Here is a 25,830-nt window from a genome sequence, read left to right as displayed (position 1 = left end):
AAAAAAATTTCAATAATTGTGTTGCCACGGTTATTCTTGGTTAATTTTTTTTTTTTTTTTTTTGGGAATAATAAACATTCCGGTCTCGTTTAAATAAATGAAATAAAATGTAATTACAAATTCAAGGAAGCGGAAATGGTCGTTTATACAACGCTTGGAATTCATCAAATAAAGAAAGAGAGAGAAAGAGAAAAAAATTTTTTTCCCTCTCTCTCTCTCTCTTTTTTTTCTTTCTCGGTTTTTCCTCTCGACGTTTTTTTTTCATTTCGTTTTTCCTCTTGTAAAGTTAAAAATGATGATTTTTCGATCACATTAATCGTTCGATTAAAAACGAGAGTCGAAAAATATCGAATACAAAACATTCACGACGACAACGACATCCGCGTCGCGTGTGCGTTTGTGTGCGTTTTTTTTGTTATTCGTTGGCGGCGGCCATTTTGTAATTTGTTTCACATCTTTAATTTTTATTACGTGTCGAATCAAATATTGATTGAGGTCGAGAGAGAGAGAGAGAGAGAGAGAGAGAGAGAGACAGAGAGAGACTTTTGAATTCTTTTTCTTCTTAATGGCCGGGTTTTTTTTTTTTTTTTTGGTTCGTTGACGCGACGAACGGGGAGGGGGAGGGGGAAAAATGAGATCAGTCAGTTCTCTGCTGACGGTCGTCGATCGAACGATTATTATTATTATTATTATTATTATTATTATTATTATTATTATTATTATTATTATTATTATTTGATTTAGTCTACGCGTAATATATTTTTTTATTACATAAATCTTCAAATGGGTCAAAGGTTGAACGGCCGTGGCATAGAAATTTTATTATTATTATTATTATTATTATTATTATTATTATTATTATTATTATTATTATTATTATTATATATCCCAAATCGAATGAATTCGTTGATAAGATTTTTCGTCCTCCCCGATCGAACATCGATCGATCGATCGATGAGGTCAACGTACCAGAAACCTTGATTCGATCGAGAAAAACGAACGCTTTTCCTCTTTTTTTTTTCCGTTGGTTTTTCAATCAAAATTTTCAGTTTGAAATTTAATCCCTAAGTATGATGTGAAAACCGAAGGACGTTTTCGTTTAATAACAACAACAAACAACAAACAACAACGAACAACAACAACAATAATAATATTAAAGTAGCGCGCTGATAACTGATAGCGAATTATTATTATTATTATTATTATTTTTTTTTTATTACGTGGCGTGGCAGCAGAATGAACGTTTCCTATCATTCATCGTCGAAAGACGTTCGCGATAAGAATTTGAAAAAAAAAAAAATTTGTAATCGAAACGATTGATAACGACGTCGTTATCAATAAATAATTTTATTTGTCAATTACGGGGCACACAAACGACAAAAAAAAAAAACATTTTTCGTTTCCGGAAGCAAAAGATTGTGTGTCACACATTTGTGGGAATACGAAAACGTTTCTCTGCGATTGTTGTTGTTGTTATTGTCGTTTGTTTCTCAATCATTATTATTATTATTAGTTTACTTTTTTTTCCTTTTTTTTTCTAATTGTTAATTAATTGAGTATAATAATTTATTTTAAGTCAACATTCTCTAACGGGCTTATTAATAGAAGAATATATAACTCTTTGTCTTCTGCCTGTTTATTATTATTATTATTATTATTATCAGTATTATTATTATTATTATTTGAAAGATAAACTCGGACACAATGTTTGTTTGTTTGTTTGTTTATTTGTTTGTGTTCTAGATTTGTTTAATTATTTTTAATTAATTTTTAAATGGTAAAAGAAATTTGACTGACCTTCGTCACAATCGCGAAGTATACTACAACGTTTTTTTAAATCCCCCGGGGGAGGGGTAGGGGGAAGGGGAGGAGAAAGGAGGGAAAAGGGGGAAAGGGGAGGAGATTGGAAAAACGACGATGCCGAGTGTATCGTGTTTAAACGAATATGGCATACGTTTGTGTGTGTATACGTTGTCAAATGTGTGTGAATAGTTTACCGAATAGGAGCAATTGGTAAATTTAAAATCTTTTCGTTTGTTTTGTTTGTTCTTTGTAAAGATTGTTTCTGTTGTGCGCCATGTTTCGATTTTTTTTTTTTTTCTTTTTGATGTCTGAAGGGAAAAGCGAAAGAGGGAAACCGATTCGTGATGGTTTCCTGACGGTTGTCTGAATGTTAATTTTAAAGAAGAAGGAAAACAAAGAAGGAGTGAAAGAGATGTTGCTGCTGCTGTTGTTTTTGTTATTATTATTATTATTATTATTATTATTATTATTATTACTTCTATGAGTATTTTAAATGAAAAGGTTCGATGTCGAGTGCAACTGAGGGATTTTTGTCGTCTCGTCCGTTTGCATGCTTTTTTTTTTCTCCTTTCACGCATGAACGATAATGTCGCAAGTTTATCAGACGAATACACACACAAACGCACACGCACACACATACGCATACAAACATTCGTTTCTCTCATTTTATTTGGCCTTGACGTACGTGACTCCGATGTGTGATAATCCAGGTCATAGAATTTTTTTTTCCCTTTTTTTTTTTTTTTTTGTGTGGCCGAATTGCGTTGATGGATGGATTTGTGATCGTTTAAATTTAAACTGTGAGTTTTCGTTTGCGTTTGTTTTCTCCCCCATTCCCCCCCCCCCGTTTGTTTTGTTTTGTTGTTTACAACAAACGGAAACGAGACTCTCTCTCTCTCTCTCTCGCTCGCAAGACGTTGAAACATTCCAAACACGTATGCAAGGATGTGAATGTATGTGCATGCATGCATGCATTTATTAGCATTAATTCGGAGAAGAAGTTGGTGTCACGGACGTGTGGAAAAAAAAAAAAAACTTTGGAAGGAAGTCAAAGCGTTTGTTTATAACCAACAAACGAACAAACGTCCCCCAAAAAAAAAAAAAATGGAAAGAATTTTCAAGGTCGAAGTTTTTTTTTTTTGTATTTCGTGTGATTAATGGAGCAACAATAATTTGTTTTTGTTATTGTTTTTTTTTTTTTTTTTTTTTTTTTTTTAATTTTAAATGGGGGAGAAGAGAGGGAGAGAGAGAGAAAGAGAAAGAGAAAGAAAAAAGGGGGAAGGAAGAAAGAAAGAAAGAAAGAAAAGAAATTTTTTTTTGGCCTGGAATGGAATGGAAATGTTTCAAAAATCGATAAAACTTTTTTTTTGTTTTTTTGTTTTCCCTCCCTTCGAGGTCTAAGAAATTGTTTCTGTTTTTAAAAAGAGGGTTGAAATTTGTTTCACCCTCTCTCTTTTTCTCTCTTTCTGCTCCTCCGTATTCTCCAGCATCCCAGATTCGGTTTCGGTGAAACATTTTAAAAATTTTCAAGGAGTATCAAAAAAGAAAAAAAAAATTTTTTTTTTTTTTAAAAATTAGTTTAAAGTAACAGGTTACGTTTCTCTCTCCCCTTCCCCAATTCCCCCCTTCTCCTCTTCGAATTGACGATTATTATTATTATAATAATAATAATGGAGGTCCGAAAATCGATAATTAGCATAAAGTTGTTATGTTTGTCTCTCTCTCACACACACACACACACACACACACAAGCACACTCAAAGTTGATGACCTTTAAAATTTAAACAAAAAAAAAAAAAAAAAAAATTTTCGAGATGTTTTTTTTTTAAAATTTAAATGGCGGTGGAAGAGGGGAAACAAGGGGAAGGGGAGAGGAGGGAAGGGAAGGGGTAGGCGTTTTTCTTTTTTGATTTGCCTGAAACACGAAGGATGAGAAATTCATTTTGAAAAATATTTTTTTAATTACGGTTGTTGTTGTTGTTTCCCCCCCCTCCTCTCCCAAATGCGAGCAGGCAAGCAGGCAGGCGTACGTTTGGTTTTTGTAGTGATGGCAGCGGTGGTGGTGTTGGTTGTTGTTGTTTTCATATGAGAGAGAGATGGAGATAGATAGATAGAGAGAGTGAGAGAGAGGGAGATTGATAGATAGAGAGAGTGAGAGAGAGGGAGGGAGATAGATAGATAGAGAGAGTGAGAGAGAGGGAGGGAGAGGGAGGGAGATAGATAGATAGAGAGAGTGAGAGAGAGGGAGAGAGAGAGCAAAGCAAATCTTTTGAAGGATTTCAGCTGCAACAAACAAACAAACTCGTTCGCCTTAAATGAAATATTATCCTTTTTTTTTTTTTTTTTTTTTTGTTAGGTTTCATTCTTGGAAAAATATGTTACGAATCATGCCTTTTTTTTTCTTTTTTTTTTTTTTTCCCATCACGGTTGTTGAAGACGAATAATTATAGGTGTTTGTTTGTTCTTTCGTACGTCCGTATTTTTGTTTGTTTGTTTGTTTGTTTGTTCGTTTTCTATTGGTCGAAATTAAAGAGAGAGAGAAAAAAAACGTGGGTTTAAATCACGCCGAGTAAAAAAAAAAAAAAAAAAGAAGAAAAAGAATCCGGTAGTAATTATTAAAATCGTTCAGATTGAAAGCGGTTCTCTTGATTTTTTTTTTTTTTACGTTTAATTAATTTTGGGCGCATATACGAGTTTAAAAAAAAAAAAAATTTGGTAATGGCGGTCGAACAAGGTTAATGCTTGCGCGCATTTAAAACGAGTGATGATCGAGTCTTTGTCGTCTCCATTACGTCCTCCATTTTCTCTCTCTCTCTCTCTCTCTTGTTTCTTTTAAATCGCGGTAAAGTTACGTAGTGAGAGAGAGAGAGAGAAAGAGAGAACACTCTTATTATTATTAGTTTCTCTTCGTGGTTCGACGAACAGGTTTTTTATTAAAACAAAAATTTTTTAAAAGTAAAAATGAATCAATTATTAAATCGAAAGGTGTACCACTCGACAGAGGGAGTTTGTAACTCGGTTACCAATTCGAACTACCGGAAGTCGTGTCAATTCGTTCAATGAGATTCAATTGAAAATTATAGTCTAGTTTTCGAAACGAAAAATCCCGTCTTTCGTTTCGCGTTAAAACAATCGACGAATCGCATGAGAACCTCATAAATGATCGAAATGACTGAATTTAATAACGGGAGAGTGAAGGGGAAAAGCAAAAGGGGGGAAAAGAGATGAAAGATGAATCGGATAAAGGAAAATGTAGGAAACAGTTTTTAAAATAAGGGATGAGAAGATCAAAGGGTAGAAAAATACACCAAAGAGAAATTTCTATTATCATCATCATCATTATCATCATTATTGTTAATTTCGTGCCTTTGGGTTTATTAAAATGAATACTTTTCACAAATAATACAATACAAAGGAAAGAAATTAATTGGAATTGTCATTCATTTGAAATATTATTTAAAAAAAGAAAGAAAGGAAAAAAAGGAAAAAAGGAAATTAATGGAAAGAGTAAAAAAGGAAAATGAAAAAAAAAAAAGAGAGATAGACGGATAGAAAGAGAGTGAGAGAGAGAGAAAAAGTATTTTTTCATTCGAAACTTTTTTATTTTATTTTATTTATTTATTTATTAGATTTTACCGTAACCGGTAACGCGGTGGTACCGAAACAGTTTGAATGGCGTTTTTACGTTGATGATGATAATAATAATAATGATGATGATAAATCGAAGGTGGCGATAAATGAACGCGTGCGACGGGTTTTTAAAATTTTTATCAAAGAACGCCGCGTTTTGTAATTTGATTTATTTATATATATATTTTTTTTTTTTATATTTACTACCGCGTTTAATGTTTGATTTGTGTCGTCACGCGTTTCCACTTTCGGATAATGTGTTTTACTGATAGCAATTAAATAATAATAATAATAATAAACAACAATCGCAATGGCGGTGGTGATAAGACCGCGTTTTGTATAATGAAAATATTTTCGTAATACTTTCACGAATTACAAGTTTTCAAATCAAATTTTTCCTTCATTAATTTTTTTTTTTTTTTTTTTTTGTGTTTTATTACTTCCTCTGATTCAAATTAGATCGTGGAGAAAGAAAGAGAGAAAGAGAGGGAGAGAGATAGATAGAGAGAAAATGATAAATGTCGGTTTCTTCGTCTTACGGTTTTTTTTTATAAATGACTGAATTTAATAACGGTAAACGATTATTCGACATGATTATATATATATGTATATATTTTATTTTCAGGAGAGATCAAGAAATAGAAAAGCACAAGGAACGTGAAAGGCAAGAAAGGGAAAAATTAGAAAGGGAAAGGCAGGAAAGGGAAAAGAAAGAAAGGGAAGAAAAGGAAAGAAAGGAACAGCAAAGAATAACGGAGCAAGCCGTTCATAAACATTTCGAAGAAAGTCTCAGGCTGGCAGCTCAAACAAAGGTAATTACACTTGTAAAGGGAGTGAGAGTGAGAGTGAGAGAGAGAGCGAATGAGTGAGGGGGGATGAAAGGGGAGGGAAGGGGAAGGAGTGGTAAAAAGGAATACGAGGAATATGGCGGTAAGGGGAAGGAGGAAAAGAGAGAAGAGAAAGAGGGGGGAAAAAAAAATCGACAATTATAAAATGGTAAAAAATAAAAGGTTTTTTCCTAGAGAGAGAGAGAGAGAGAGAAAAAAGAATCTCATGTCGTGACGCGTTTTTCGAAACCATTAAATAATTAAATGGCGGAAAGGGAGAATCCCAAATCCTTTTTTTTATCAAACAGGATTTTAAAAGAAAAAGGAATTTTTTTTTTTTTTTTTCAAAACGTATTTATTGAGGGTGAAAACAAAGAAATGAAAGAAAGAAAGGGAAAAATGAAAGAGAGAAATTTTTTTTTTTTGCTTATTGATCGGCGTGGAAACTTAGGTCACCGCCACCGCACCATCGTCAACTACGTCATCATCGTCGTCGTCGTCGTCGTCATTAGTATTATTGTGATATTATTTCTTTTTGCTTGTTTTAGTAGTGGCAAGAGTCAGAGATTATTATTAAAAAAAAAAAAAAACGATTTCCAAAGGAGGAACGAAAAGAGAAAAAGAGAGGGGATCAGGCAGGAGGGGGGAGAGAGAGAGAGAGAGAGAGAGAGAGAGAGAGGGGGGAGAAAGCAAATAATGAAAAGGATTCGATTTTAAAATGACTCACATTGACTCGATAGAATTTTAAAAAAATTTTATTTTAAATGCATTTCATTCGTATTTATTATTATTATCATTAAGCACGACGGCTTACGATTTCGAAAAAGGAGAGGGAATCGGAGGTGAATGAATTGGGAAAAGGAAAAGGGTGGAAAAATTGTTAGAATTTAAAAAAAAAAAAAAAAATTTAGTTGTTTTATTTCAATTTCTTTCTTTATTTGAAATTTTGAAGAGAAAAAAAAAAAATTTCCACGGCGAATTTTGAGATGACGACGACGACGACGACGGTGGCGGCGTCTGTGATGGCTTTGAAGCGGCTCCCGGTTAAAGATATTCAAACAGAAGAAAAAAGAAAAAAAGATCCGTGAAACGAAATGCATTAATTCGAATTAGAATGGCTCGAATCCAATTCGTCTAAAAACAAAAAAAAAAAGAAAAAAAAAGAAAATCTTTTTTTAAACGCCCGTTATAATAAATAATATTATTTTATGAGTTTTGTGCTCCGCGATTTTCTTTTTCCCCTCCCCCTCCCCCTCTCTCTCCCCGTCTTTCGCTATCTCTTTCTTCCCCCGGTTTTTCTCTTTCTCTCTTTCTTTCTGCTGTTGATTCGGTGAAATGTTTTTATTGAACGACGTATTCTTAGAATAATAATAATAATTCACCCAACGTTGAATTACGCGTGACGTAAATAAATAGAAGAGGGGAGGGAGAAAAAAGTGACGTTGCATTCAATTGCTGTCGGTTTTGATTTTAATTTCAATTTTCGACATCTCGCGAATGCAAAATTAATAAAAAGAGAGAGAGAGAATTTTTTACTTTTTCTCTCTTTCTCTCTCTCTTAAGAAATGCAATTCCCATTAATTTTTATTAATAATATTTTTATTATTATTATTATTACGAAATTAATGTCAATGAATTTCTTACAGTTGTTATTGTTATTATTATTATTAGTATCGTTTATGTAAACGTGTATATTTTTGACTTTCTCACGTCATTTAATTTTTATTTATTAATTTTATATTTTTTTTTTTTAGAAATGGAACATGAACATAATAAATAATTTACCTCCTCCTACGCGAGAAGAAGAGAGGAAAAGAGTCGACGAGCAGCATCAAGCGCTTCAGCATCAAAGGATTTTGGCCGAACGTCAACGGCACGACCGGGAAAGATTTTACACCGCGCCAACAAGGCCGCCAAGTAATCCAGCCAAACTGGATTATCCTCCGCCTGCGCATAGTCGTCCAGGAAGTGCCAAGCCCGCTGAGAAACCGATGGCTCACGCTCACACTGCTTTGCCGAAAGCAGAGCCTAATTTTAGTCTTTTCGGTTATCCGAATTATCCACCGGTAGGTTTGACTCATGAGAAGGGAAGGCCCGATGTTAAACCTCATCACAGGCCCATGGAAAGGGATTTGCCGAATCCTCCTCCGCTGACGGCTGATTTAAAAAGTTCTGTGATCGTTAAAAACGAAGGGAAAAACTCTCATCATAGTGATGTTAAAAGTCAAACACATTCCCCGAAGCCGCAACCTTATTTAACGCCCACAACGAATGCACACAAGCCGGCCGGAACTTACGACTACAGGAATCCGACGCAGCCTCCGCATCCTCTCTCTCATCATCATATAGAGCAAAAGCATCATAGACCCGTCACTCATAATGTACATCATCAGCGTCAGTCGCCTCATTTGCCGACGACCGAGCAGCGGTTCATTCCGGGAACCCCTTATACTTCGAAACCTGCGACCGTCGGTTCCTATCCGTATCCAACGGCTCCAGTTACCGCCCATTATTCAATGACTGCCAGTGTTAGTAGTTCATCCAAACCGAAAGTTAGCAGTCCCGCTCCTCCTCATATTTACGGAAAACCCACTGCTGGCATAACAACGGGAATTCCGGTTTGTCGAACCCAAGACATTGCTGCCGCTCCTTTGCCGTTAACGTCTAAAGCTTCTCCGTCCCCCTATCAGCAAGTACCTCTACATCAACCTCCCTCTGGCTCTCCCGTTGCGGGTGGGCCTCCTCCTCCTCCTGCTCACAGCAGTAGAACTAGCACGGTGCTCGATGCTAGGCTCTATCCTGGTCCACCGCCTGGAATTGTTTCGGGTCTGGCAGTGAAACCTCCTCCACAACATTTGGGTACTTCTCCTCCGACCGCAAGTGCTGCACCTCATCCTGCTTCGCGGTCCTCTCCGTTGCAGGTTTCTCCGGTTCTTCACAACAGTTCTAATTTTCAAACGCAACCTTTGGATTTGGGCGTGTCTGAAAGGAGTAGTTCACCAAAGCGCAAGGGAACTCCGATACCAATAACAGCGGTGGACGCCGCTAAAAAACGACGTAACGAATCCCCGCAACACATTTCGTTGGAAGTTCCTCCGGCAACTTCGTCTCACGTTCAACCTCTGCTATCAAGAGTCAGCGAGCCGAGTCCCTTAGTGGCGGGAGCTGCAACAACAATCACGACGGTCGTCAATGCAGCTGCTTACATTACTCCGGCTAATTTAGTTTTCACTCCCAACTCGGAACCTGCGTCGTCGGCTACTTCATCAGTTACTATTACTCCCGTACAAGCTCCGGCGAGAACCAATTCGGCGGATTCTACTAGACCTAGCAGCACGGGAAGTTCTGGCGTGCCGACTGTTTTGGCTCCTCAAGCTCGCGCGAGTCCCGTCTGTAGCAGTCCAGGTCTTTCCACGGGAACGCCAATAAAAGTTACTCCGACAAGTGCAGATTCTGATAAATCGAATAGTCCTGGTCCGGTAAAAGCATCAGCTTATCCTGTACATAAATTGAAAAAAGCATGGTTAGAAAGGCATTCGGGGGAAGACGGAACCGAAGACAACGAAGGAGTGGTGGGAAGTGGTACATGTGTGACGCTTCCAATAACTTTAGACCGAGGTCGAACCACGCCAACTATTTCAAATACTACAAAAGAAAGTGTAAGTTGTGGGTTACCGAACGCAGTTAATAGCATAAGCAAGTCGAAATCGTCCAACACTGGTAAAGCAAATCGGAAGCCGAATAACAAAGACAGTAATTTATTAAATGGACACGTTGAAATGTCAAAATCTTCCCATCCGGATGATTCTTCTAGTTCGGATCAAGAAACTAGAAAATCGCCAGCCAAAAGAAAAGCGAAAGTGAAAAAAAAGAAAAAAGGGGGCAAACGTAGCACGGCAGAAGACAATAAAAAGAAAAAAGTTCCGGCGACGCCAGTGCATAGTGAAAGCAGTGACAGTGATAAAGACACGGGAAGTGAAAAGGATTCAGACAGTGGGGCGAGTGCAAACTTGAGCGGTAGCAAGAGTAGAGCCGGAAACATGAACAACTCGTCGAGCAGCGCGAGTAAAGAACCGAAGAAACGTGGCCGTCGACCTAAGAGTTCAAAAAACGAGCGAGATGAGGAACCGCGGAACAAAAAGTCTCGGGACGATCCGCCGGTTCCTTCACGTGACCCGTTCCGAAAGCCGCCGATTTCGCAGTTGAAAAAAACAGGTGAAAGTTTTCTGCAAGACGGACCATGTTTCGAGGTGGCTCCTAAATTGGGAAAATGCCGCGAGTGTCGGTGGACTCCGAATCAAAGGTCAAAAAACATGCCCAACATTTTCTGTAGATTTTACGCTTTTAGAAAACTTCGTTACACAAAAAACGGTCAACTAGCAATTGCGGGATTTTCGGATCCCCACACCGATCCCTCGGAAGTAAGTATTTTTTACATTTGTTGCCCTTTCTTACAGGTGGGAATGGAGAAAGAGAGAGAGACAGAAAAGAGAAGAGAGAGAATTTATCTCTCTCTCTTCCCTCTTCTTTCTCCTCTCTTCTCTGTTCCGTCTTCTCTCTTCTGCCTTCTCTTTCTACCCTCTTTCCTCTACCCTTTTTCCTTTTCCTCTTCCCTCTACCATATTTTCTTTTACCCTTTTGCTCTTCCTTTTCCTCTTCCCTCTACCATATTTCCTGTTACCCTTTTCCTCATCCTATTACCCTTTTCCTCAACCCTTTACCCTTTTCCTCATCCTATTACCCTTTTCCTCAACCCTTTACCCTTTTCCTCATCCTATTACCCTTTTCCTCATCCTATTACCCTTTTCCTCAACCCTTTACCCCTTTTCTCAACCCTTTACCCCTTTTCTCAACCCTTTACCCCTTTCCTCAACCCTTTACCCCTTTCCTCAACCCTTTACTCTTTTCCTGAACCCTTTACTCTTTTCCTGAACCCTTCACTCTTTTCCTGAACCCTTCACTCTTTTCCTGAACCCTTCACTCTTTTCCTGAACCCTTCACTCTTTTCCTGAACCCTTCACTCTTTTCCTGAACCCTTCACTCTTTTCCTGAACCCTTCACTCTTTTCCTGAACCCTTTACTCTTTTCCTGAACCCTTTACTCTTTTCCTGAACCCTTTACTCTTTTCCTGAACCCTTTTCCTCTCCTCTCTCCTCTCTCCTCTCTCCTCTCTCCTCTCTCCTCTCTCCTCTCTCCTCTCTCCTCTCTCCTCTCTCCTCTCTCCTCTCTCCTCTCTCCTCTCTCCTCTCTCCTCTCTCCTCTCTCCTCTCTCCTCTCTCCTCTCTCCTCTCTCCTCTCTCCTCTCTTCTCTTCTCTTCTCCTCTTCTCTTCTCCTCTTCTCTTCTCCTCTTCTCTTCTCCTCTTCTCTTCTCCTCTTCTCTTCTCTTCTCCTCTTCTCTTCTCCTCTTCTCTTCTCTTCTCTTCTCTTCTCTTCTCTTCTCTTCTCTTCTCTTCTCTTCTCTTCTCTTCTCTTCTCTTCTCTTCTCTTCTCTTCTCTTCTCTTCTCTTCTCTTCTCTTCTCTTCTCCTCTTCTCTTCTCTTCTCCTCTTCTCTTCTCTTCTCTTCTCTTCTCTTCTCTTCTCCTCTTCTCTTCTCCTCTTCTCTTCTCCTCTTCTCTTCTCCTCTTCTCTTCTCCTCTTCTCTTCTCTTCTCTTCTCTTCTTCTCTTCTCTTCTTCTCTTCTCTTCTCTTCTCTTCTTCTCTTCTCTTCTTCTCTTCTCTTCTCTTCTCTTCTCTTCTTCTCTTCTCTTCTTCTCTTCTCTTCTCTTCTCTTCTCTTCTTCTCTTCTCTTCTCTTCTTCTCTTCTCTTCTTCTCTTCTCTTCTCTTCTTCTCTTCTCTTCTCTTCTTCTCTCTTCTTCTTCTTTTACTTTTCTTCTCTCTTCTCTCTTCTTCTTCTTTTACTTTTCTTCTCTCTTCTCTCTTCTTCTTCTTTTACTTTTCTTCTCTCTTCTCTCTTCTTCTTCTTTTACTTTTCTTCTCTCTTCTCTCTTCTTCTTCTTTTACTTTTCTTCTCTCTTCTCTCTTCTTCTTCTTTTACTTTTCTTCTTTTCTCTATTCGGTCTTCTCTCTCTTCTGTCTTTTCTGTCTTCTCTGTTCTGTTTTCTCTATCTTCTTTCTCTTCTATCCTTTCTGTCTTCTCTCTTCGGTCTTCTTTATCTTCTCTGTTCGGTCTTCTTTACCTCCTCTCTTCTATTTTCTTTCTTCTGTCTTCTCTTTCTTCTATTTTCTCTCTTCTGTCTTCTCTCTCTTGTCTTTTCTGTTTTCTGTCTTGTTTGCTTTCTTTTCTGTCTTCTCTCTTCGGTCTTCTCTTTCTCTTTTCTGTTTTCTCTCTTCTGTCTTCTCTCTTGTTTTCTGTCTTTTCTGTTTTCTCTCCTGTTTGCTTTCTTTTCTGTCTTCTTTGTCTTTTGACTTCTATTTCTTCTGTCTTCTTTCTCATCCGTGTTCCCTGTTCTCACTTCTGTCTTTTCTCTTCTTTCTTATGTGTTTTCCCTTCTGTTTTCTTTTTCACTCTCTTTTATCTTTTGTTTTTCCTCTTCTATCTTCTCTCTTCTGTTTTCTCTCTTCTCTTCTCTCTCTCTCTCTCCTCCCCTATCTTCACTTCGTTCATGCAGTTCAATCTGGAAAAAAGCAAAAAAATAATAATAATTTTTTCTTTTAAATAAAAAATAATTCATTTCACCAAAATTTGATTGATTTCAGGAAGATTTAAAACTATGGCTTCCATCGCCCGATAAACCGCCGGCCGATTTAGATCTTGTCATGTCTAGGTTTTTACTACAACAAGTCGGTGATCAATTTTGCGATTTGCTTAAGCAGGAAAAAGAGGCCGTTTCGATTCACATGTCTGAAGGTACGAGAAAAATAACAAATAACGACAACGACAACAACAACAACAACAACAACAACATTAATAATAATAATAATAATAATAAGTGTTTAAAAAAAAAAATTCCTACAAGTATTTAAAAGCTTGGCTTGCTGAAAAGTGATAGTAGTAATAATAGTAATAATAATAATAATAATAAAATATAATTTTGAAATGATTATTTTCATTTTATTTACTCTCCTTTAGATAAAACGATCGCGTGGAAGAGAGTCGTACAGGGAGTGAGAGAAATGTGTGACGTTTGTGAAACAACTCTATTTAATTTTCACTGGGCTTGTGGAAAATGTGGTTTTGTTGTTTGTTTGGATTGTTACAAGGTGAGGAGAAGAGGAGGAAAAAAAAAAATTAATTATCATTATGCACACACAACAATAAATAACTCTACTACTACTACTACTACTACTACTACTACATATCGTGCGATTGTGAATTTTCAGGGTCGTAAAAATGGTACAGTTAAAGTATGGGGAGAACCTGGAAGAGACAGAGATGATTTTTCATGGCTTCAATGTACAAACCGTCAAGCGCACGAGCAAGAAAAGTTGATGTTAACACAAATCATCGCAGGGGATTCACTAATGACTCTGGGTCGAAAACTTCACGAAGTTCGAAGCCTCTACAACATTTCACAGTATTGCGATTGCCCTATGAGCAAAGAATTGAAATCGAACGGGATTTCAAAGGTATAATGATAATGATAATAATAATATCGTTTCCCTCCCTTTTTTTCCTTTTGAAAATGGAGGAAGAGGAAGAGGAAGAGGACGAGAGTTATACATTTTTTTTTTTTTTTTTTAGGATCTTTTGAAAAACATAATAAAGACTGAATCAATAAACGGGATCAGATCGGATAAAAAGGAATCCGATAAAGAAAACAAAGGAAAGGGCAACGGTGGTAGTAATAATAATAATAATAATAATAATAATAATAGTAACGCAACAAATGGCTCAACTGTTAAGACTGAAGGAAGTAAAAATTCACCGTTGAATAATTGGATGGGAGATTCCGGAGGAGATGATAAAAAGAAAAGCGATGATTTGAGTAGCGTGAGCGATTCGGATTCGGACAAGGAAGAAAATTATTCGACTCTGAGAGAGCTTCTCATAAGGCCGTCGCATAAGCCGAACGGCGGAGGAACCGGAAGTCCGCCGCCTCAATCCCCTCAATCGGATAAGAAAAAGCAAAAGAATGAAAATATCGACGAGGTATATAAATGACGTCTTTTACCCTTTCGAATAATCAAAAGATGGACACTTTTTCGAATAATTAATTTTATGTTTTGTTCCCCCCCCTCCCCCCCTCCACAGTTAATATCAAGCGCTATAGAGAAAAGCATGGCGGAAATGAACGAAGAACGTGATTCAATGTTGGCATCGCCGGAAAAGGGGCCAGAGTTAAAACACTTCGTCAGACTGAACATACACAAATGGACTGAAAGAGGTGATTCCATGACGTTGCCTCGTAGAGTCATGACTTTGGCAGAAAGCAAACAACTTTACCCTGGGGTTCCTCACTCGTGGCTGTGCGATGGAAAATTGCTTAGGCTCAACGATCCGAGTTGTCCGAATAATTACAAAATCTTTCAGGTGAGTAACCGGATAGTATACCTCTATCGAGTCGGAAAAAGAAGCGCCCGAACCTTATAAAATAACGCTTGCTATTGTTGTTGCAGGATCAGTGGAAGCGAGGTCAACCCGTCATCGTTCGCGACGTGTCAAAAAATCTCGACATGTCTTTGTGGCATCCGGATTCGTTTGCCGAAGATTTCGGAGACGATAAAAACGATCTTATAAATTGCATGACGGGGAAAATAGTTCCTAACCAACCAATGAGAAAGTTCTGGGAAGGTTTCGAACATTTTTCAAAAAGGTTAAAAGACGAAAGGGGAAATCCGATGCTTTTAAAATTGAAAGACTGGCCTCCGGGAGAAGATTTTGCCGAAATGTTACCATCTAGATTTAACGACTTGATGAAGGTTTTACCCCTCTCGGAATACACGCACAGAAACGGTCGTTTAAATCTCGCGAGCCGATTACCAGAATGTTTCGTGCGCCCTGATCTCGGACCAAAAATGTACAACGCTTACGGATCCGCTTTGCATCCGGACAAAGGAACGACAAATTTACACTTGGACATATCGGATGCCGTCAACGTCATGGTTTACGTTGGAATACCTAAAGACGGAGACAACGAAGAACACATAAAAGGTATTATAAAGGGTTTATGAGCGCGCGCGCGCGCGTGCGTTAGTTTCCGGGTTCGGAATTGATCGATTCTAACATTTTTTTTTCTTTCCTTCCCCTCCCTCCCCTACAGAAGCATTTCGTGCAATCGACGAAGCCGGTTGCGACATATTGACGAGAAGAAGAGTTAGAGAAAAAGGTGAATTCCCCGGAGCTCTCTGGCACATATACAACGCGAGAGATGCGGATAAAATAAGGGATCTATTGAATAAAGTGGCAATAGAAAAAGGAGCAAGGTTGGAACCTCATCACGATCCGATACACGATCAAGACTGGTACCTGGACGGTCCGCTAAGGGTCCGATTGTACGAAGAATACGGTATAGAGGGTTACGCGATCGTTCAGTGTTTAGGCGATGCCGTTTTCATACCGGCCGGTGCTCCCCATCAGGTGAGAGAGAGCGAGAGAAAGAGAGAGATAATCTTCCGTTTCCTAACGATCGTAATGCTAACGGTTTTTTTTTTTTTTTTTTTCTTATCGACAGGTTCGAAATCTTCACAATTGCATGAAAGTCGCAGAGGATTTCGTGTCGCCGGAAAACGTGTCTCACTGCTTCCACATGACCCAAGAATTTCGCGATCTTTCGGACAAGCATCTCAATCACGAGGATAAATTGCAAATAAAAAACATTATTTATCACGCGGTCAAAGATTCGCTATCGGTTCTCATGGGAGTCAAAAATTCAGTCAAAGTCGAAGAGAAAACGTCGTCAACGACGACGTCGTCATCTTCGTCGTCGTCGTCGGACAAAGAGGAAACGTCGGAAACGACCAACAAAACGATTATAGCGGAAGATAAAATCAAAAAGGAATCAACGTGCAACAACACGTGAGGGACGATGATAATGACGACGACGACGACGACGGCGGCGAAGAAGAAGAAGACGGCGAAGACGACCAAGAAGAAGACCAAGAAAAAGACGAAGAAGAAGAAGAAACAAAGAGAGACAAGATTGATCAACAAAATCGAATCGATTAGTAGATCCGTCGGCGGCGGCGGTGGATCACCATCATTATTAATATTATCGGGTGTGTGTTATTATGAATGAAACGCAGATTTTTTTTTTATAAATAATAATAAAATCGATAAATCAATAAATCAATAAATCAATAAAAAAAAACATGTCGTCGATATATCGTTGTTTAATTATATAGTAATTTTTTTTTTTTTTTAAATGTTTTCACGGGTGTTTCGGTTATATGAAAAGTTAAATGAAAGAAATCAAGAAATCAGAAGAAATCAAAAGAAATCAAGAAAAAAGTTTAATTAATGATAATAATAATAAAATTAATAATAATAATAATAATAATATTAATTATAATTATAATAATAATATTAATTAAAATAGTATGGAAGAACGTTTTAATTTTGTACAGTGATTTAAAAAAAAAAAAAAAAAAAAAACAAAACAAATTGGAATAAAAATTTTAAAATAAATAAAAATAAATATTTGAAAAAAAAAGGAAAGAAGTCATTCAATTGTTAATAAAAATGAATTAACGATAATAATAATAATAATAATTGAAATGATGATGATGATGATGATGATGATGATAGAGAAGAAGAAAATGATGGCCGATGAGTTGATAATGTTTGTGGAAATGAAGGAAAAAGTTTACAAGATTTTGTCGTCGTGTCGTCCTGCCCCCTTCCTTCCCCCCCAGTCCCTCTCCCACCGTTTTCGAACGCGTAAAACGAGAATCGTCATCATTATTATTATTATGATTGATGATGATGATGATTGTAAAGGTAGAAGGAATTAAGTGAAAAGAGTAAAGGGAGAATGAAAATTATAACGAAACGTTCGCGTTTATGTCCGTTTTTAAATAGTCACGTGATTCGGAGAGAGGAAAAACTAAAAGAAAAATTTTCCAACCGTCGGCGCGTTATTATTATTATTATTATTATTAATAATGATAATATGAAAATGGAAAAGAGAAAGAAAGAAAAAAAACTTTTCCCTGACGACTCCCCCTTTCCCCGGAAGTTCGAAAATCAATTTTTTAAAATTAATAAATGAATTGGTTCGATTATTTGTGACGTCATCGATCATCGTCATCGATCCCGTAGGCGACGACGACGACGACGACATGGATTTCGGTTACTTTTCTCTCTCTTTCTCTTTCTCTCTCTCTCTCACACACACACAAATCGAATGATAATTAATTTTTTTTATTTTCCTTTTACGTATATGAGAAATACCCGAAAGTATGTCCCGCGCACGATGTGATGACGTTTGCGTGTGCGTGACGCGTGAGTGTCAAAAGTTTAAAAAAAAAAAATTTTAATTTGGGTCATCAGAAGAATTACAAACCAACCAACCCACCAAACAACCAAACAACCAACGGACAAACATTCAACAACCGTGACAGTGAAAATTCAAATCAAAAAAATTTATAACAAAGGTGGTGAAATTTGGTCGTATCTTTAATAATAATAATAATAATAATAATAAAAGAAATTTTTTTCATTTTATTTACGATCATTAAAACAAAACCATCTAACTAATGCCACGGGAAATATTTTAAATAATAATAATAATAATAATAATAAATATAACCGTGATGATGATGATGATGATGATGATGATTAACGGATTTTATTAATGGGGAAAATTTCCGTTTGCGTCGCGTTTGAAAAACGTGCGTGCGTGCATACGAAGCAATCAAAGAGAGAGAATAACTCTTAATCTTGGAAAAATTAATAATAAAAAAGAAACGGTGAGGTTAAAGGTCGTAGTTAACTCCCCCCCCATTCCCCTCCCCCTCCCAATGTACAAAAAAACGGCAACGTCATCAATAATCGATCAGTGATTTCGCGCGCGGATCGACGGGGAAATTTTTTTTCCTTATTTATGTCGTCTTTTGCGTAATTTAAGTTTTCGGTTGGTGCGAAAAGAAAGAAATCATTCAAAACAAGGCAAAGAGAAGACGTCGATAGAACAAACAAACAAACAAACGAAGGAAGGAAAGAAGGAAGGAACAAACGCGTAGTTTACCAAAAAAAAAAAAAAAGGAGCGTCAAAAATTTGAAAGTCGGTAAATAAATAAAAAAAACTTTCGTAACTTTTCGACTCTCTCTCTCTCTTTCTTTCTTTCTGTGTCTCATTTTTTCTCTCTCTCTCTCTCTGTCATAATTGAATTCGCGTTGATCTCGTCACGCAGGGCGCGGACATGGAAATCGCGCATCATCCACCTCGCGGTTGAAAAGGCAACGTAATAATAATAATAATTTAAAGGAAAAATCCGTTGGAATGTTCTGGAATTATTGTGAAAAATTTTTTTCGATTTAAAATAATAATAATAATAATAATAATAATAATAATTTTTATTCTTTTTCGTCAACCGAATGACAACCGCAACAAACAACATTTTAATAACCCCGACATAATTGACCCACATCCGGTATCGGTCGGTCGTCTCTCAACCGTCGCCATCATCATCGTCCTTGAAATAACATTTATTATTATTATTATTATCATCATCATCATCGTTATTTTAATAAATGTTTGAATCGCGTTTGAAATTTTTCATTACCTTTACTACCAATACTACTACTTGTGAAATGATGCATTTTAAATTGATTGATTGATTGATTGAATGAATGAATGATTAATGAATTGATTGATTAACCTACCGATGATTCATTGACCGACTTTTTATTTTTTTATTTTTTTTTGGTTATCAAATATACCGGAAGTGGTTAAAAAAAAAAAAAAAGTGCGAACAACGCAATTGTGGGGAGGGAAGGAGGGAGGAGGGGGGAAATAGTTTTTATCGTCCGATGTGAAAAAATCGTGGAAGGAGAGAGAGAGAGAGAGAGAGAGAGATATTTGAAAATTTAATATGAATCTAACGACAGTGATTGATTGATTTATTCATCTATTCGCCAACTTCCGTTTTGAGTGAGAGAAAGAGTGAGAGAGAGAAACATTGATTTTTTTTTTTTCCACGTCAAGAGTCAAATACAAATACAAATAATAATAATAATAATAATATTCATCATCTTGTATTCCTGGACGAAAAAGTGAAAATAAAAAAAAATAAAAACCGTTAAATTAATAATATAATAAGTTAAATATGTAATAAAAAAAAAAGTTTTACGACCCTCCAGCCACGTCTACAAAAAAAAAAAATGAATATCGTGTGTATAATAATAATAAAAAACGTGGAAGTAAACCTGGAATTTTTTTAAAAAAAAAAAAACCTGTTTTGGAATCCAATTCTATTTTGTATATAAAAGAAACTTACACGTTGTTGCCACGTTCAAAATAAATAAATTTTTTTTTTTTTTTTTACTAGAAAAAATTATGTAAAACTCGCCCTGTGTCTCTGTCTCTCTCTTTCTTTATTTGTGCGTGTGTGTGCGTCTCTGTCTCTCTTTCTCTATCTGTGTGTGTGTGTGTGCGTTTCTGTCTCTCTCTCTTTTACTCTTTTATTTCTCTCTGTTTGTGCGTCTTTTTCTCTTTCTTTCTCTGTCTGTGTGTGTGACTTTTTCTCTCTCTCTTTCATTCTTCCTGGAGTGTCTCTATCTCTCTCTCTTTTACTCTTTTATTTCTCTCTGTTTGTGCGTCTTTTTCTCTTTCTTTCTCTGTCTGTGTGTGTGACTTTTTCTCTCTCTCTTTCATTCTTCCTGGAGTGTCTCTATCTCTCTCTCTCTTTCTTTCGTCTCTCTTTCTGTCTATCTGTGTGTGTGTGTGTGCCTTTCTACGCTACAAAAATCGAATCGATGGATTATCACCATCATCAGTTTTTTTTTTTGCCATTACTTCCGTTAGAAAATTTTTAACATTTCCGGTCAATGATTTCCGTTTATTATTATTATTATTATTATTATTATTATTCTGTTTTTTTTTTTTATTTAAATTTTTTAAACTTTTCGAAAGAACTGACGTCACGCGAACGAAAATAATTCGATGACCGTATAAACGTTTTTTTATAGCGAATGACGCGCTATAGCGAAAAATATAGTCGTTTGTTTTGACGACGAGAGTACGCAAAAAAAAAAATCGAAACCGGATGTTGTTAAAAATCAACTCCTCCGGGTTAAAAAAAAATTAATAATAATAATAATAATAATAATAATAATAATAATAATAATAATTTTTATTAAATTTATTAATAATAAAAAAGGAATTCGATTAAATAATTTTTTTTTTTAGAAAGTTTTTATAGACTATAATTTTTTTTAGCACGTGTTTAAGTTTACGAAATGTTTACTGTACGACTATAATAATTACTATGATGATGATGATAATAAAAACGGTGTGAAAAAATTTAATCTCTCTCTCTCTCTCTCTTTCTATAAATTATAGAGATAAATATTAACATTTACATTAACACATTATTGTGTGTCGATTAATTTTTTCTCACAAACGCTATAAATTTTTTTTATAGCTCGATTCTTTGTTGTAAATGAAAATGTACAATATTGCCAAATAATTTTATCATTCTATAAAAATCAATAATAATAATAATAATAATAATAAGAAATCGGTTAAAGGTCGATATATTGCAAATGAATTCGCAACTATTTTGCTATATTATAGCATTTTTGTTTTTTCCCTTTTTTACGCGATTGATATTTTAGATAGAGGGGTGTAATTATTAACGGAGGGAGGAGGAAGGGGAGGGAAGAGGGAGAGAGAGAGGATGCGTTGAATATTTTCCGCTATATCGTAAATTATAATTTAAAACAAATTTAATTTATAGAGATTTTTATAGTTTACTTCTATAGCGAGTTTTTATAGTCAATAGAAAGAAAAAACTTAACAAAAAATTATTATTATTATTATTATTCGTTATTCGAATGAATGAACCTGGATTTCATTTTCTTTTGCTAGAAAAAAAATAAAATTCGCCTGTTTATAGCAAAAACGCGCGTTTTTGTGACGTCACTATAGGGAGAAAAAAAAATTAAAAAAGGAAAAAAGGATTTTTAATTTTTTTTTCGGATGATAATAATAATAATAATAATAATTAACATTCAATTCTTTTCATAATCTTAATAAAATATCTGGAATTACTTATTTATTTCCTGTTCCTTCTTCCCCTCCCCCCTTTGCTCCCTCTCTTGGCTCCCCTCTTTTTTGGATTTTATTCAAAACTGAAGATGGATAAATAAACGAGGAGGAAAAAAGTAAAAAAAAACCTTTGAATATTCAAAGGTTTTTTTTTATTTTTATCAATGGAAAAGTTTAAGTAGATTAAAAAAAAAAAAAGAGAAGAAAAGAAAATTTTTTTTTTAAACTTTTTTTTTCCAGTGAGGGGAAACTCGAGATTTTTCCAGTAAGTTTTGAAATCTTTAACAGTTTTATAGCGCTATAATCAACGCGTGATTCGAGAATCACAAACAAACTCGAAAAACAATTTTTTTTTTTTTATGCGAAACGCACGTAAGACGATGATAAACGAATTTTAAACTTTCAACCAGGAAAAAAAGGAAAAGCGCGCGAAAATATTTAAATTAACCGGAAGTGATCAATGATTTAATTAATATTTTTTAATGAATTAAAAATTCTCGTTTCCTTTTTCTTTTTTTTTTTTACCCTTTGGAGAGACTCTTCATAATTTCTTCATCGATTATTAACAAATGACGAGTTTGTTTCGTAACCGGAAATGGTTAAAAGTAACGAGGAAAAAAAAAAAATTTTTTTTAATCGAATCGAGAATAAAAAAGAAGAAATTTAAAAAAATTTTTACTTTATTTAATTCCAGAATTCCAAAATTCTTTTCCCTTGAAAGTGGTAATGATGATAATGATGATGATATTGGAAAATCGGAAATGGAAGTTGGGAAAAAAAAGAAAACTTTTTTCTTACAGAAAATAAGAAATACTTGATTTTTTTTTGTTTTCGGATTCCTAAACACGGAAATCTTTTTTTTTTTTCTTCGATACGTCGAACGATATATCGAACGATTTGACACCGTCGCAAAAGTATTAATACTTATTAATCAGTGAGAGGAAACCCCCTTCGCCTCGCCCCCCCCCAAAAAAAATTAATTGAAAATTAATTTTTTTTTTGTTTTTATCCCCTCGTTTATCCCGAAAATATTTTCCTTTCTCATTTTCCCACGTTTTCATCTCTCTCGCTCTCTTTTTCTCTCTCTTTTTGTAAACGTCTAAATTCATTGTTTGGTTTTGTTCATTTAAAATTTGTTGTTGAAAAACAAAAATTCATTAATTTACCTCTGGGGGGGCGCGCTAGGACGAAACCTCATTTTCCAGCGAGATCTTTTTTTTTTTTTTAAAAACAAAACTAGAGAAATTCCGGTTTAATTTGAGGTTTTTAACCCTCACCTCTCCCCTCCCCCTTCCCCAATTTTATTTTTTTTCGTTCGTTCCAGGAAGAAAAAAGAAGGAGGGGAGAGAAAAGGGTGGGGGAGGAGGAAAAAGAAAATTATTTTTATTTTTTTTTTTATTTAAACTCGACCTTAAAAAAATAAATTTATTACATAGTCGTGGAATTAGAATTTCTTTCAAAAAAAAAAAAAAATTTTTTTCTTTAACTATAATAATATACCTTTCACGAACACGAGAAAGAGAGAAAGAGAGAGAGAGAGGAATGAAGAGAGAGAGAGAGTGAGAGAGATAAAAACTATAATTTAATTTATTTAAAAAATTTTAACAAATTTTTTGCGTGATTAAAAAAAAAAAAAAAAACTAGAGAACTGGAGAAAATGTTAAATTTTAAAATTTTCATTGTTAATTTTTGTATAAACAATAATAATAATAATAATAATAATAATAATAATAATAATAATAATAATAATAATAATAATAATAATAACAACAACAACAAATCGATATTTTAATAAAAAAAAAAAGAAAAGAAAAAATTTACGAAATTCGTTCGTTCCGTACGAATTTATTTACCACCGCCGCCATTATCATTATTATTATCATCATTGTGATGACGTAATAACAAGTAATAAAAATTGCATTACAAGAAGAAAAAAACAAAATTCCAGTTTATTAAAAAAAAAAAAAATGTTAATTTCAGCAAATTCTCTCTCTCTCTCTCTCTCTTTCACTATTTACAAATTATATTTTAAATAAATCAAGTCACGAAAATTAACTGCAATTTTATTACTATACCATCTCTCTCTCTCTCTCGCTCATTATTTACATTATATACATCTCATTCTTTCTTTCGTCATTATAAACCGCTTACTCCGTTTGTACTTCTTACTCTTGATTGTTACTTAATAGATAATTTTTTAGTTAACATAAATCAAAATAATAATAATAAGTGAAATGAACACAAAAAAAAAACGATTCCGGTTAATTGAATCAAATGTTACGAAACAACAACAACCACAACCACAACCGATTAAAAAATTTTTATTTTATTTTGTGAAATCGTCATTTGCATCATCATCATTATCATCATTATTATTACGATCGTTTGAATCAATGAAATAATCGATTCTTTTTCTAAAAATCATTTACTTCCTGTTTTAAATTTTCTTTTTTTCTTTCCAGGAGTGCAGCAGTTATTTTAAATTATAATTTAAAAAATAAACAAATCGATTTAATTGGTTCATTTTTTGATAATAATGATAATGATGATACTGATAATTATAATAATTGTTTTCGAATAATTTCAGGAAATAAACGTTTGTCGATTGTTTGCTTGTTTGTTTGTTTACTTTTTTTTTCGCATTTCAAAATGAAAGGTAAATTAATCGTTAAATGATCGTCCGCTCCCTTTTTTTCCTTAAAAAAATTAATTATAAATTATTATTATTATTATTATTAATATTATGGGACGGGGCAGGGAGGGGAGTAGTTAAAAAATTTAAAGTGGCAGAAGATGGGAGGGGAAAAAAAACTAACAACAAAATGAGTCGAGGAAACAATTTTTTTCCACTTTTCTATTTTTTTTTTTTATTTCCGCTTCGATTACGCATCTCCTCCAACGAATGTGAAAATAATAATAATAATAAACGGGAGGAGGGGGTGGGGTAGATTTTAGAATCGAACGCAAATTTTCCGGAAATAATTTTTAACGTGTAGAAAACAAAATGCTTTATGACGTCATCACAAAAAACACGAATACGAACCTTTTATTTATTTCTAATCAAACGTTATTTTTTTTTCTCTCTCTCTCTCTCTTTTTCACACCCGATAAACATTGTGGCAAACAAAACAAACAAACAAAACAAAACAAAAACGTTTTTATTATTATTATTATTTAGGAAAAGTCGATTTAACATCCGATCAAATAACAAAAAAAAAAAAAAAAACAAATCGAATAAAATATTTTATATTTATTTATTTTTTTTTTCCAGTCGGTGAACCTTTTCACAAATATTCTCCATACGTATGGAAAATATTATAAATTATGGAATTTTTTTTTCTCTCTCCAGATAAAAATAATAATAATAATAATAGTATCGTAATATGAACTTGACGAACAAAAGAAATTCAAAAAAAAAAAATTTTTTTTTATTTATGTTTTTTCATTCTCTTGTCGAATTTTTTTTATTTATTTATTAAAAAAAAAAAAAACCTTATCCAGAAAGTCAATATCATCATCATTATCATTGTTTTTCCAAAAAAAAAAAACACTCGTTTAAACACGTGAAAGTTTTTTTATCCGGTTTTAAAAATTTGAAATTTCCAGCCCCCTGTTAAAAAAAAAAAAAAAAAAACGAGACGAATTTTATAATCCTCGAGACTTGATTAGCGAGCCTTTCCCCTCTCCCCCCGACACCCCCTTCCTTTTTTCTCCTCCTTCCTTTTTCTTCCTCCTTAAATTTTCTTTCTAGTAAAGTTTTATAAGATTATCCAGGTCGCGCTACTACTAAAAAAAAGGATTATCTTGTGAAAAACAAAAACAAAAAAAAAAAAAATATTGCTACCAACTGCTACCTACTCCTTGTACACATTATTTATATTTTAATTCTTTATTATTATTATTATTATTATTATTATTATCCACCATTAAACACGACAAGGCTACTTGTCGGAGTTTTTAAGTATTTATCCGAGGTTTCTACCCGATTCCTTAGGGACAAATACTCGAATTTCGGTGGTGCCACTTATTATAAGATAGCACCACATCAATTCTTGAAGGTCTTCCTGAGTCCGTCTTTTTCGATGGGAACGATTTGTCTCCTGAACTGGGCTCCGGTGACTAACATCTTTGGAGTGGCCAGGGTCAGAAGCAGTGAAATTCACGTTCTCGTCGAGCTGCCTCAGGTCGACAGTAGAACAAGATTTTGTTTTTGGTTCTTACTTTGTCTTGTTCTCATTTTTTTTTTTTTTTTTTTTGCTCTTTTAAGCCAACAGCACGTGGCGTTCTCAGACGGTCACCCATCCAAGTTTGCACCACGCCCGATGCTGCTTAACTTCGGTGATCGTACGGGAACCGGTGTGACCAGCACGCTATGGCCGTTGGCTTTTATTATTATTATTATTATTATTATTATTATT

The 25,830-nt window shown here is 34.8% G+C and overlaps 1 protein-coding gene across 1 annotated transcript; it reads left to right on the top strand.

Annotated features, from left to right (window-relative positions):
* Positions 1-8,023: 8,023 nt before the first annotated feature.
* Phum_PHUM511870 (JmjC domain-containing histone demethylation protein 2B, putative) lies at positions 8,024-16,222 on the top strand (the record flags this gene model as incomplete). Its single annotated transcript, XM_002431037.1, has 9 exons — positions 8,024-10,681; positions 12,960-13,110; positions 13,333-13,463; positions 13,584-13,829; positions 13,945-14,352; positions 14,455-14,733; positions 14,820-15,354; positions 15,464-15,780; positions 15,875-16,222. The coding sequence occupies 9 exons, from the start codon at positions 8,024-8,026 to the stop codon at positions 16,220-16,222; spliced, it is 5,073 nt and encodes a 1,690-aa protein (XP_002431082.1).
* Between the last annotated feature and the right edge of the window lie 9,608 nt (positions 16,223-25,830).

The sequence above is a fragment of the Pediculus humanus genome, genomic scaffold, assembly GCF_000006295.1.
Source record: "Pediculus humanus corporis 1103172108281 genomic scaffold, whole genome shotgun sequence".
Classification (NCBI taxonomy): domain Eukaryota; kingdom Metazoa; phylum Arthropoda; class Insecta; order Psocodea; family Pediculidae; genus Pediculus; species Pediculus humanus.
The sequence above is the reverse complement of the archived record's forward strand: the minus strand, read 5'-3'. Positions and strand labels throughout refer to the sequence as shown.